The following is a 14,191-nucleotide window of genomic DNA, read 5'->3' as shown; positions in this document are numbered from 1 at the left end:
AACTTTAGCTGCTATATAATCCAATAAAACTCAAAATCAAGATGGTTGTAGATTGAAGTGGTTGTACGTGTGCTTGTGCATTCAGGACTTAAGTTCTATCTTTGCTCTGATGCTATTTTTATACCAAAAATATCTTATTCTTTTGAAGCTCAACATCTTTTTGGTCATTGAGAAACGCTAGACATTGCAGGAAATGAAGCGGAAAGTTACTAATCAGACAAGGACATGGACAGTTTATTCCAGCTTGCTTAATGAAAAGGAATTGGATAAGTACATTGTTTTTTCTGTGAGGTTTACCTAATATTTCTTTCTTGTGTGTATTCATTGCGCATTCTTTATGAATACATAATTGAGTTTGTAGTGAGTTCCCAACCTTTCTTAATCCTGATCAATATGTTAAGATGCCTAGTAGAAATACATATACATACATCAAGTGTTCTTTATGAAAGTAGCCAAAAGTATATTTTTGGTATCATCTAAGAAGGTTGGAAGCATCTTTCTTGTACTTTGCATATTATTGTTTCTTTCTGGTGACTTGTTGTGTTATGCACAAATGCTTGCAGCCTCCTCCCACCGTGCAATACAAAATCAAGAAATCTCCCAGTTAGGGTGTTGCTGTCAACATGGATCCATGTAAGGGGGAAGGTGGGTCTAGCTAGCAGTCAAATAATCATTCACTTTTGGTGTAGTTTTTGAAATGTATCTATTTCATGAAAATGAAAGCCCAGGAAAGTATTCAATAGATGATGCAGAGGAATAGGTTGAACATAGCAACAGAGTACAGATTGAAGGTGCAGTGAAATTTCATGATCAGCTGCATGCCACTATAATCATCTGCCTTCTGCATAAGGTAATTCAGACACTCCATCTAAACTGTTCTTGCTACCATTCTTAGATGATCATAAAAATTGTCCTAATATAATAATTTTAACGGAAAATTGCACTTTTTATCCTTAAGTTATAGGATAATTGTATGATTCGTCTCTATTAGTTGTGTTCCTTAAGGTATAATTGACGTTGCAAATTTCGTCCCTAATGTTAGGTCAGAGAAAAGACAAAATTTGAAACGTTAATTATAGCTTATGGACGAGAAGTGAGCACGACCAACAAGTATGGATGAATCATACAATTAGTTTATAATATAGGAACGAAAAGTGTAAATTTTCATAATTTCAATAAAATTTAATGAGTTGATTTAGTGCAATGTCCTTTTCATTAAATTATTATAGTTGAAGTAAGGTAGTAAGGTTAAAAAATAAAAGCACATTAATAAATGACAAATCCGGAAATAACCTATCTAGTTGAGTGCCTAGCAAAATGCGGGAATTTATATTATGGACTAGAGTACATATAACATTATAGATCCTAGATCAAAACGACGATGTATGAAATTATACTTGTAAGATATAAAATTTCATAACACAAGATACATACATATGTTATATATTTACTTATTTTTCAAATTCGATTTAAGTATATAATTTATATTTACATAAGACACAAATTCATAACATAAGACATTTCATGTATTTGGGAAAAGAGGACATTTCATGTATAAAATTTAATAACGCAAAATACAAAAACTCACAACAATACATACACATACACCAGGGTTCACAGTGCACTGTGAGTCTGTGAACCGTGATACATGGTATAAGGATTGGCAAAATGCTTCCTTGATTTTATTTTACCCTTTATGCCATTGTTCTGTAACGGAACAACCTCTTCCACACATTTGGATGACTTGGATTTAGTTTCATTTTGATTTACATAAAATTAGCAAAGTGTCTTTTTATAACGTAAACAAGTCCTTTCAGTATGGTAAAGGTAATATCATGCCTTCAACTAGTCCCACTTAGAACGTGTCCGGCCGGATGAATGATTTAGATTTTTCAAATAACAAGGTTTCACACCAATTAGTTGCTCAACTTCATTTTGGATTTAGATTTTTCAAATAACAAGGTTTCACACCAATTAGTTGCTCAACTTCATTTTGGGTCAATTACAGCTCATAGTTGAAAAATTTAAGCCTTTGTTTAAAACTTTCCTCATCTTAGTCATCTATGACTATGAATCAATGTGTTAGCCGAGAAAGTAAAGGGAAATGGCGTTGGAGACTTTGGGTCGTTTTAGCACTATGGTGTTGAGGGCATTGCACAAAGTTTCTTACTATGATTCTCTGAATAGTGAATATTCCCAATAACACATAGCTTTAATATTGTTAAAATTATACGGAGTAATAATGTTTCTCCTCAAAAAAGAAATAAATAAACAGAAAAGGGTTTTGAAAATGGTGTCCAACAGTGTAGTATCCAATGCCTAAAAAGGAATCCCAGACCACTACATTTTCTGCCGACCCTAAAGAAAATAAGAGCATCCAGTTCCTAGCTTCTCAAGGAGGGTTTTATCCACCAACCAGTGCTTGACACAACACAAAGTCAATAAAAGTTTGGCTTCATTGGCACTTAACTCTCATATTATGATATGATATATCTTCCTAAAAACCATTAGAGAAAGAAATTGCTAATTTTCTACAATATGTAGTCACATCCTTTGGAACACGCTAGGTCTATCAAAAACTTAATTATTGGAATAACCTTACCAACCAATTCTTGATAAAACATCACTTAAGCAACTCCAAGGAAAAATCCGAATTTTATTATTTTTCTAAAAAAAATTTATGGCCAAATTCACATCATACTGTATGTGGTCCAAGACATGACATGCCTTGTGACCCTTACTTTATAAGTTTATAACAATCCAAAAGCGCATTTCAGATCCAGACAATAATTAACATCTTAATATACTCTATAAGTATAAATGCTTGATTAGTATACTTAACCTACTCCAATATCTAATCCTTCTGGGAAGAAAAGAACAAGGTTTTGTTAAATATACTAATGTCGAGCTGACGATAATAGCATGCTATGTTTCATTTATTGGTGCTGTTAGTAAACTTTGGTTGAACCTCATTGACCATTACATTTAAGATTGGTTATTAAGTTAATGAATTTCTGCCTTTAGTTTAAAAAAAAATGTTTGAGTTGGGTGTTAGATACTCGGAGTTTGAGAGATATTCATGATAACTCAATCGGAGCAATACTCACCATGGATATATCATGTATGTCAAATTCCTTCTTTATTATTTGAAACAATTAATAAAATTCAAGATAAAATTACAAGATTGTGGCAATCACTTCAGGTAGGTTTATTTAATAGTTAAGTGCTAATTTGAAATTCACATTAATGTATATTCATGATAAGTGAAATTTTTTATATTTACCCAAAAACTTGATTCAGACAAATTAAATGTAAATAAATATCCGGAACATCATTATCCAGATCATGAATTTGATTCCGTTTTCTCCTATGAACCAGAAGGAAAAAAAGTAGTAAAAAACTTTTAAGATTAGGTGTAAAGTTACCTTGATGGCCTGATAAACTATTAGGGGTCGTTTGGTTCACGGAATGTCAGATTACCTTAGGGGATGTTAGATTGCTGGGAATATTAGATTACTGGGAATGTTAGATTCCTGTGTTTGGCTAAAATTGGGGTATGTAATATAATCATGTTTGGTTTAGGGTTATCTTTTACACATACTATAATATCCTTAAGATAACCAAGGTTATCTTACATTACCTAAGATTTTGAAGGGAATCACATTCCCTTCAAAATCCTATGTGGAGGGAATATGACATTCCTTGGGAATGTCAGATTCCCTAAGATAATATGAACCAAACACCGGAATGTGAGCTTTGGAATGTCACATTCCCTTGGTTATGTTATATAACCTGAACCAAACGCCCCCTTAGCGTTTTGAACAAGGATAAGAAATGAGAAGTTAGGCACAGTAAACAACAGCAATTGCCCACCATGTGGTGCATGCACAAGAAAATGTTGGGTGGAATGATTGCGACCATAGACACGGATGAATCAGTGCTTTCTTAGTGGTCCTCTCGATGTGTGCACCCATTTCACTATCCCCCCTCACTTTAATCATATTGAATCTCTTCTCAGACAAGCAATAAAACTAAGATCTGATCTAAATCTTACTACGTATAGGCGGTATAGCGTATTACTTGCAAATGTTTATGGGGTGTTTGGTAAATTATGGTTAGCTGATTAAATAAGTGAGTTTAATTGGTTGGTAACATTAGCTGATTGTAGAAAAATGTTTGATAAATTAGTTGTTAGTTATTAACTGATTACATATAAAATGACCTTAAAAAGCAGATCGAAAAAATTACTTTGAATAGCTTTTTGAATTTTAGTATTTTTGAGCAATGAGTTGTTACAAAAAATTAATTAATTAACACTTATATTGATTGTTTAATCAAGTCAAATAGCTAATAGTGTCAAATAAGTCAAAATTTTGCTGCAATATAATAAGCCTAAATCCTAAAACATGCAAACACATCACCCACAACTCCAAAAGGCGTAAATGGTACCGACCTACCGTACAATACATAGGACAAAACTTTAATTAACTAAATACAATTAGTATTAGACAATAAATGGAAGGTTAAGCTAAGTGCCGATGAGACAAAGAGAGACATCTCTTACCGTCCATGACCCATCTTAATCTATTCTAGTACTGTAATTTCTAATATAATCAGCTTAAGGTAGTGTCTGCTTAGGAGGAATATGGTTCGTGGCTAGTGGTCCCTTCTATATATTGTGACCACGACTCATTAATTTCCACTGAAACATCAAGTCGTTGGCTTTAAACAAGATACAATGACTCATATATTATCTTATTTTCAAAACACATTAATTCATCGGTACAAAATTGTTAACATAAACTATATTATTGTTTTGGCTTAGCTTGTTACAACATTTGTTTCTTGTAACAATTATATGAGTTTTTAAGATTTGACAATTAAATACCAATTTTTTTTTTTTTTTTTTTTTTTTTTTGTAAAATGATTTTAGGATAATTATTACCATGGTCCATGGACAAATGTAAAACATTTTTTTGCCATTAGAGCTACCTATGGCTTATATGTTGTAGTATTAGTTGATGTTGACGCGTAATTTTAAATTATTTATATGCCAACTAATAATAAACTTAGTAAAATCATGTTAGGTCAATTTTTTCTTGGATCCAATAGAACCAATAGATATAATTTTGACAAGATGCAAATATTTGATATAAAATTACCAAAATTTAAAATTTAAAATATAATTATTACATTTTTTTTTGTTTTTATAAAACATGACCTAATTCTCTGGCTTCTGTTTTTTTTTTTTTTTTTTTTTTTTTAAATAAATAAATTATAAAACTAATTTATAAAAAGATATTGGCATAAAAACAAATTGTACATTAGCTTATTTTCTGTTGGGAAAATATTATTATGGTTGTCATCATTATAATTGATATTTCAAGAATAGACAAAGTGATGTGGGGGTTCATTTGTTTGTCTCTTGTACAGTTGTACGTAGGAAATTGATGCATGTTATAGGATAAATGAGATTTTTTGTCCTTAAAGTGTTCCATATTAAACGTTGACAAAGTTTTATATGACATTAAACTTTCAAATGCCGTGAGTCGCCTCCCTCTCTTTTAAGCTCCAATATTTGAATTCAAAGTTGCGTTTGAAGATCATAATTACAGCCATTTAGACTTTAAATCAAATTCGCAGTCTTATTAATTATGCTAAAATCTATATATTAAAGGCAAAACCACTTTTCTTAAAATAAAATAGTTTCATGTCATCATTGTGTTCAAATTTGTGATAACTTATGTGTGTGTGTGTGTTTTTTTTTTTTTTTTTTTTTTTTTTTTGTGTATTGCATATTACATATTTTTAAAATTTTGATACAACAAGAGCATAATGTTTAACAACCACCGTGAAAAACTCCGGCATAATAATATTCTCTTGTTTTTTTTTTTTTTTTTTTTTTTTTTTTTTTTTTTTTTTTTTTTTTTTTTAACAAAAAAGATAAATTTAGATTTCTTACTTATTTTGGAATAACACTTTTAAAGATCTTTAAAACACAGACAACAGAAAGAATAATCGTTATGCGTTCAGCCGTTCATTGATGATTTGTTAACTTTCTCCCTTATTTTATTCGTAAATAAATGGTGATGGATTCGTAGAATACAATGTCTGGTCCCGTTCTACTTGTATACTTCAATAGCTAGTAAACAACTTTTTTTTTTTGGTTGCATGGGTGACAGTGGTGATATAAAGTTGTAGTTACTAGTTAGTAAACTCGGAAACAAAAGGAATTATCACAAAAGCAAAACAAAAGAAAATTTAAGCAAGTAGATATACAACACTAGTTGTTGTTGTTGTTATTATTATTATTATTATTATTATTATTATTATTATTATTTTGGTTATAGTATATTTATCAATAAAATCATTAAAAAAATTCAAATTTATTTGTTGATCATTGGGTGGACTTGCCAATATTAAATTCTTGCCATAAATAGCATTATGAATTCTGGGAAAATGATGTTTTATCAACCTGTTGCATTAACTTAGTTTCAAAAGGGATTCATGTCAGAGTTCCCAACACTCAACCGCATCCCTTTGTTGTTTAATTTCTATTGTAACACAAGTAACATAAAAGGAACAGCCTAACAGGAGCGGCGGTCATTAATTAACTTAAAAGAAAAATTTATTGTTTTCAATTGAATACTACTGACTTTGTTATAATATATATGTTCATAATTTGAACTTGTGACCTCGCATTTAGGAGAGTCACAGTGATGTCGCTTAATCAGTAAGTCTTTGACTTCAATTGAGTATTTGATTTTATTTATTTTGTAAATTATTTTAATAAACAAGGAGCTAAAAATATCAAGAAGAAAAGTTCATTTGGTACACCAATTCACCAAAACTTGTTTATTTCAAACGCTTTTGTTACTTTCGCACTTTTGCCCCTAAAATGGTCACAAAATTCAGTCTATATACACCCAATGCAAGTCAATTTTCTTTAACGGGCACCAAATTTATCTTTCGCATCTCACTTTCAACGTATAAACATCCTAGGCGGTTACGTTTCCTCGGACCATAACCCAACTCTCAAATCATATCTAAAAATCAACCTAAGAAAAGGCTATCCTCTGAGTGGAAGGGGGGTAGTGGCAGTTCAGAATTGGAGACAGAAGACAAAGGTGTGGGGCGGCGACCCTTGTGATTCTTGGATGTGGAACAACATCAACAACTGCTGCAAAACATTGTACACCGTCGAGGGAAAAAAAGCAGAAATTTTGCTTTATTTTTCTGTGGGATAAAAGAAAAAGAGCTGAATTTCTGTTTATGGTCCCACCATTTCCAGCCCTCTCTGGTGTCATCAAACTTTTCCCCTTTTGAACTTCTCTCGCAGCAGCTAGCCTGCAATGCATCATCCCTGTTTTTCTCTCTCTATATAGACATTTACAGTTTCTCTTTCCTTTGCTTTCTCTCTCTCCCTAGTTGTTGGTTCCACCTTCCATAAGTCTTTAATGGCTGCACCCAGCGCCAAAGCCAGACCCACACCTAATTTTCTTTGTATAAAGAGGTGGGTCGGTGTTTCTCCCATCTGGGTTTCCCTCTTTTCGACTTTTTGGTCGGTGGAGGTGGAATAGATACCCTCAACCCCAATGAAAAAAGCAAACGCAACAAAAAAAAATTAGTTCTTTGTATATAGATTGGTTTTTGTTTTTATGATGATGTTATAGTTGTACAATTTGTGCTTCTCTGATCCGCAAATTGTATATTTTATTTCAACTGGGAATTGGGATTGCGCATATGCCGAGTATTTGCTTTGTGGAGTCTTTGAGGTCGACGCTTCAGTTTTCTGGTGGGTTTGTGTGAATAGGAAGAACAGTTGCATTGGGTATTTCAGTTTTTGGATAGGTAAAAGTGAAAAAACATCTGTGAAGTGATCTTACAAGGCTTCAGCATTTATCAAGTAGAGATCTTTTTGGCCTTGATAGATTGAGGTTTCAAAGTGAAGTGTCATTCGTGAAGATCAGATTGATGGCATCTTTAATTGTAAGAAAGGGAATCAATTGGAACATCGTCAGGAGGACTAAATCTTTCACGAGTTGGATGTTTTAGTATTTTCATTGAAGGGAAAATCACATCGATGTTGTAAGGACTGTGGTCCTTGTTGCTGGAAAGAGAAAAGCAATTTTTTGATTCCTTGTTTGCCAGGTAAGGCTAAGTTCATTGAGCTTCACTCTGTCGGTGAACTTATGAATTTCAAATGGGATTTTTGTTGGTTTTATTCAAGTTGTAAATTACTGCTATATATGCATATAGCACTTGCTGCTTATAAGAGCTCAAATTTTTGTCAAATTATCCAATTAGTTTTCCCTGAAAATCTTTTTTAACTATTTGAAGTCTGGTTTTGCAGTCCTGGTCTTCTAGATTTCTAGTATCTTTGTTATTATTGTTTTCTTTGTTCTCTCTCTTTGGAAGTTGAATTTTCTTACTTCTCACATATAAGAAAGTAAATTTTGAATCTTAGGGTATTGATTGAAGTTTGAACTTTAATTCTTCTTGTGTGGCAAATGCTGAATGATCCTGTTTAGAATGGACAATATAGTCAGTTGGATTACCCTAAGCTAATTTAATTTTCTGGATACTAGTACTTGTCTTTCTTAATTTTTCCTATACTTTGAGTTTTCTGTTTTCAGGGTTTTTATTGTTTAATTATTTTTTATTTCACTCAAAATCCATGTTCAATTAACTGTCTGAGAGGCTTTCCATTTCACATTTATATTTTCATGATCTCCACCTAAGCTCACTCGTGTGTTTTTATTGTGTGGATTCCTTTGTGGTTTTACTATCACCTACCTGATCTGAACTGAGAGATGATTCATAGCTGATCTGCTTCCCTCCATGTATTACTATTGTCTAAATGTTTGTGCCATGTTTAGTTGTATTTAAATTCTTGATTACTATTTATAGGATTTAACCAAATTCTGAAAATTTCTTCTGTATTCCATTCTTCTTTTTCATATGATCGCTTGTAGTAGAAACAAAATCTAAACAAACACAACACATCACGATCAAAACAATCTCCAACAATGGCCAAGAGATCACAAAGGCGTTCTTTGCGTTATGAGAAGGATCAGGCAGGTTGTATGTGGGGTTTCATTAGCATATTTGACTTCCGCCGTGGTCTAGCTACCAGAAAGCTGCTTTCAGATAGAAGGCGAGCTAGCAGACAAGTTGGTAAGAAATATTTGAAGAAAATCATTTTTTCACTCTTGAGATTTGAGCTGATCCTGGTGCCCCTCCCCACTTTCTCTCAACTTCCTTTTTTTCTTATTCATTAGGTACTGCTTCAAGTCCAAAGCTCATTATACCAGATTCCAATGAGGAGAGTCCGATAGTTGAGGTAGTCTCAGCATCTCTTGACATTCTTTATTAATATTGATAAGAAACCATTATTTTGAAGCAAGTGCAAGTGTATTGAGTTTTAGACTAGTTAGTTATTAGTATATTGTTTTGTTAGTCCTCTATGTTCTTATACTGGAATTCACAATTTAAAATGCCATAAATTTTGTAACAAATTTCAGGATGATGAAGAAAGAGAGGTAGTAATCCTTGATGTTAAAACAAGGGTCAAGGAACTTATGGAAGAAGATATGTCCAGCAAACCAAGTCATAAGAATCCAAGAAATGATACTGAAATTGAACCTGAACTACATTGCTCACATCAGGCCAGTCATACAACAAAGACCCTTAAAAAGACATATAAAACTTGCAAGAGATCTAGAAACTTGTCTCTCTCTGATTTGGATGATATCAGAAGTACAGGATCTGGAATGTCCCGTCATAACTCTGATGACTTGCAAGTTGCAATGGAAGAACATGGCCGGAATTGTCTAGTAAGTAGGGAAGGCAATTTGCATACTGATACAGATCAGTCTTACCCTGTTCTCGAAGAAAAGTTAAGTGCTGCAATTGAGGTGTTTATAAATCATAAACTAAAGAATAGTAAGCCCTTAATGGAAGATGAGATAACTGATAACACCAAAGAGTTGACTGATGCACTGCAGACATTACGGTCTAACAAGGAATTATTCCGTAGGCTCCTACAAGACCCAAATTCCAGGCTGGTAAAGCATATTGAAAGTCTGGAGGATGGATTAGAGAAAGGGCTGAGGTCAAACTCTATGCTGAAATCTAATTTTTCAGAGAACAAGCCAGTCTGTGCAAAAACAGATGAAATCATTGAACATAAACAACCCCACTTTTTCCGGAGGAGAAGCAGATCTCAAGGAAGCTACCCATTGATGGAAGATGTGAGATCCCAGCCTCCAAGCAAAATTGTAATTCTCAAGCCTGGACCATTGCACTTCCCAGGTACTCAACTCAATGTTGACCCATCATCACACTCTGCCGATACTATGAAGAATAAGGTGCAGAATGAGAGAAACTCATCCTACTTCTCATTCACTGAAATTAAAAGAAAGCTGAGGCATGCTATGGGAAAGGACCGACAAGGAATCTCTCCTGGAGGAATTGTACGTAGGGTTCCTCCTGAGTATAAAAAGCGCAGTGAGAGTGAGAAAGGGATTACTGGAGAAAATGCTGGAGCTGGATGGAGTTCTCCAAACAGAAACCATTTTTACACTGAGAGATTTGCCAAGCCATCTGCTATCTTAAAGAGAGGAGACAAGAGAGGAAAGCCAAAAGATGCTGAAGAAGCTATCAGAAATGAAACATCTGATTATCCCAAGCAAGGGGTACCTAACATCTATCTTGAGGCCAAGAAGCATATTTTTGAGATGCTGGATAATGGTGAGGAGAAGGAAGAGCCAATGAGGATGCATTTGCCTAGATCTCTTGGGAGGATCCTTTCTCTTCCTGATTACTATACTTCTCCTAGCTCCAGTTCTAGCAACAGTGATAGCAGTGATGAGCAAATTCTTTCTTCCCAGATGAGAGTAGCACCTCCTGACTCTTTAACGACTGCTAATCAAAGCATCCATCAAACCGTTCATGAAGACCGGGACATTTGTCAATCTAACTTGGAAACCCAATCTTGTGTTGCAGAAAACCCCTCTAACCAGGACATAGAATCTGATAAAGCAAATCTCAATGTTCCATGTGAACATTATCATGACATTTTATTGGAAGCAAATGTGCCTTCACATGGAGGTGTGGCTCTTGAAGGTATTTCTATCCTTTTGGTTATGAGCCTCTCTTTTGCCTTCTTTTTGACAATGTTGATAGTTTTAATTAATTATATCTATCCCTAAACTGTTCAAGGGACTATAGATACTGAAGAATCATCTCAAACTAGATGCCAGGAGGATGAGAGAGCCTCAAATGCTCCCCTTGAAATAAGTAGCTCTTCAATTACCATAAACATGGACAGTGCTCATGTTACTGAAGCTTGCATTGAAGAGAGCTCTTCTCAGAGCTTGGAATTGGCACCTGAATACTTAAAAACAGTGAGTGTTGTTGCGTTTCTTTCACTTTTGTTGGTATTTTTCGTTTACACTATTGTATCTGGGAATCTTAGCTCCCTTCTATATTGCTGCATCTGTGAGTGTATTTCAATATTGTCGTAACTGTGTCTCTGTTGCTATTGCTGTGGCTTCTATTCTGTACTTAAGGACCTCCAAATTTTATTATAACTTTCAGGAATCACAAGGAGCAGATCAAATTTTATCTTCTCCTCCAGCTTCCTTGGCACAGTCATTAGACACTAGGAGAGCTGATCCAGATTGTGTAATGGATAGAACAGAGCGGCCAAGTCCTATATCTGTTCTCGAGCCTTTATTTGTGGAGGATGATATCAGTCCAGCAAGCACTGTATGTCGATCAGGTTAGCCAGATTTTTAATTTGCTGAATCTCATATCTGCTATTCAGTACAAAGTAGTCTTATATTTTGCTCATGCCTGAAATGGGTCATTCATGCATCTACAGTTGAACTTGAGATTCAACCACGGAAAATCCATTTTGAGGAACCTGCATATTCAACTATTAACCAACCACTGTGTATAAGGACGTGTTTGGAAAGTGAGGAAACTGCATTTGAATACGTAGAGGCAGTGCTGCTAGGTTCAGACCTGAATTGGGATGATTTCCTCTTAAGGTGGCTTTCTTCAGACCAGATTCTTGACCCATCATTGTTTGATGAAGTTGAGCTATTTTCTAGTCGATCTTGTCACGATCAAAAACTCCTTTTTGATTGTACCAATGAAGTTCTTAAGGAGGTAATTGACCGCTATTTTGGCTGCTTCTCATGCACACCAATTCTTAAACAGAACATCCGGCCAGTCCCAAAGGGCATGGACCTAATCCATGAGGTATGGAACGGAGTTGAATGGTATCTTCTGAAGAATCCTCCACCTCATTCTTTGGAACAGTTAGTCAGAATACACTTAGCAAGGTCTGGGGAATGGATGGATCTCCAATATGATATTGGAAATATTGGTATTGGGATTGAAGCAACTATTCTTGAAGATTTGTTGGAGGAAACCATATTCATCCTTGCAGATGACACTACAGAAAACGATATCCTCTCTTCGGCTGATAAAGAAGTGGTGATTAGCTGTGACTAGTTGAAGTTTAGTGACCTTCTGATTAGTTTAGGCCTCAGTAAGCCATAGCTTGGATCTTTGGGAGATGATCCGGTGCATCCTTTCTCGTAATACCATGGTTGATATCTAATGTAACTCTTTCGCGAGAAATTCCCAAGGCAAAAGCTGATGAATAAAACACTTGTGCTCCCACTGAGGGATGTGGCTCCTGTGTGGTTTACACAGAGCAAAAGGTATTGCTTGACCACTGAAGATTACCCAAAAAAAAAAAAAACCCCAAAAAAGTGAGTAGACAAAGGAAGAAGCAGTGAGGCCCTTTTTGGTTTTATCAACCTGGTAAAGGGGTTTCTCATCAATGTAGACTTCTGTAAATTCTGGATTGCTTGATGTCATGCTGCAAGGTGTGAAATCTTCTCTCCACCTTATAACGGTTCTTTTCTTTTCCCTTTTTTTTTTGGCCGAAGAGTGCTTCTAGTTAGGCTTTTTGGGTTTCATTACAGTGTGTGATTTTCTACTTGACTTGTGTGATTACATAGTGGTTGTAACTGAAAGAATTGAAGAGAGCCGAAATGACAATAATCTTGAGCTTATATTGTCTGATCCAGTTGAGATTTTTGTGCAGTGTATAACTCTGAAGCAATTGTATTTGGTATCCATATTGCTTTTGCTATAACTTATAGTTTGTGGAAATGTGTTTTTCCTTTTTATGATTTGACAGCTCAAACAAGCATAAAGCAGAGTGAAGCATATTTTTAGTCATTTCAACTTTGTACGACTTTAATAACTGAATCATTAATTGTTTACGATGGTTTAATTATCTCATATCAAAAGTAAATATTAATTAATAATTTTGATAGTGGAGGAAAATATGTAGTTATTATTTTTTTCTCAAAAGGTTGAATCCTCAACTCTAAAGGCGCCTACACCCCAGCTCCATTGAGCGTTCGGGAGGATGTAAATTACGGTGACTTAATAGCTCAGCAGACAGGGTCAAATGTAAGTGCGCACAAATTTCTTCTCCCAATACTACCTACTGAACTATTGAACTAAGCTTGTGTGGACATTTGTAGTCATTACTCGATGGTATGGTAGGTTTTGTACGGGTAAACTCTTAGCAAAGAGAGTAACTTGGACAACTTAAATTGATTTATCTCCATGTGATCTTTTATTGACAAAGATTACAATGCGAGATTTATACAATACACACCCTCGGATAATAATTTTTTTTTTTTAACACATCATGCTATAATATACAGTGATATAATTTTTTCACAAATATCACATGATGCAACTATGTACAACTTTAATAACTGAATCATTAATTATTTACGAGGGCTTAATTATCTCATAGGAAACATGCTTTATTTTGAACGTTTTTTTTTTTTTTATCTAAGTCTGTTTTTGTCATGGCACTTCATAAATCAAATTTGTGTTCAAGTGGTGACAACCAAATATAGTAATTTCAAACATCCTCAAATGTTTTTCACACTGCTTATTGATTTTTGTGGACATGTTCTTGTGTGTCTATAACAACATTAAATGCAACAAATTTTCTTAAGTTTTTGTCAATTTATTTGAAAGAATGAGAAAAGTGAGAAAAAACTTTAAAAAAAAAAAAAAAGTGATCCCAACTTTGTTGAACTAATTATGAACTTCGGGAGTAAGATAATTAGTCCACCGATCAAAT

At 34.2% G+C, this 14,191-nt stretch overlaps 1 protein-coding gene and 1 long non-coding RNA gene across 4 annotated transcripts; both read left to right on the top strand.

Annotated features, from left to right (window-relative positions):
- The first annotated feature begins 274 nt into the window (after positions 1–274).
- LOC109184797 lies at positions 275–850 on the top strand. Its single transcript, XR_002054877.1, has 2 exons — positions 275–645; positions 724–850. It is a non-coding gene; the product is annotated as an uncharacterized LOC109184797 (long non-coding RNA).
- A 6,256-nt stretch (positions 851–7,106) lies between these two features.
- Positions 7,107–13,108, top strand: LOC109184760. 3 transcript variants are annotated; one of them, XM_019334811.1, is made up of 7 exons: positions 7,107–8,151; positions 8,976–9,177; positions 9,282–9,343; positions 9,525–11,127; positions 11,233–11,408; positions 11,602–11,785; positions 11,888–13,108. In XM_019334811.1, exons 2-7 carry the CDS (start codon positions 9,030–9,032, stop codon positions 12,523–12,525), a joined length of 2,811 nt encoding a protein of 936 aa, XP_019190356.1. In that variant the 5' UTR covers positions 7,107–8,151; positions 8,976–9,029; the 3' UTR covers positions 12,526–13,108. The 3 variants fall into 3 exon arrangements, with proteins under 3 accessions (XP_019190356.1, XP_019190348.1, XP_019190345.1); XM_019334803.1 differs by having other exon boundaries at positions 7,109–8,151; positions 8,979–9,177; positions 11,224–11,408; XM_019334800.1 differs by having other exon boundaries at positions 7,109–8,151; positions 11,224–11,408.
- Positions 13,109–14,191: the final 1,083 nt, after the last annotated feature.

Source organism: Ipomoea nil, unplaced genomic scaffold (genome assembly GCF_001879475.1).
Source record: "Ipomoea nil cultivar Tokyo-kokei standard unplaced genomic scaffold, Asagao_1.1 scaffold0188, whole genome shotgun sequence".
NCBI lineage: Eukaryota > Viridiplantae > Streptophyta > Magnoliopsida > Solanales > Convolvulaceae > Ipomoea > Ipomoea nil.
The sequence above is the reverse complement of the archived record's forward strand: the minus strand, read 5'-3'. Positions and strand labels throughout refer to the sequence as shown.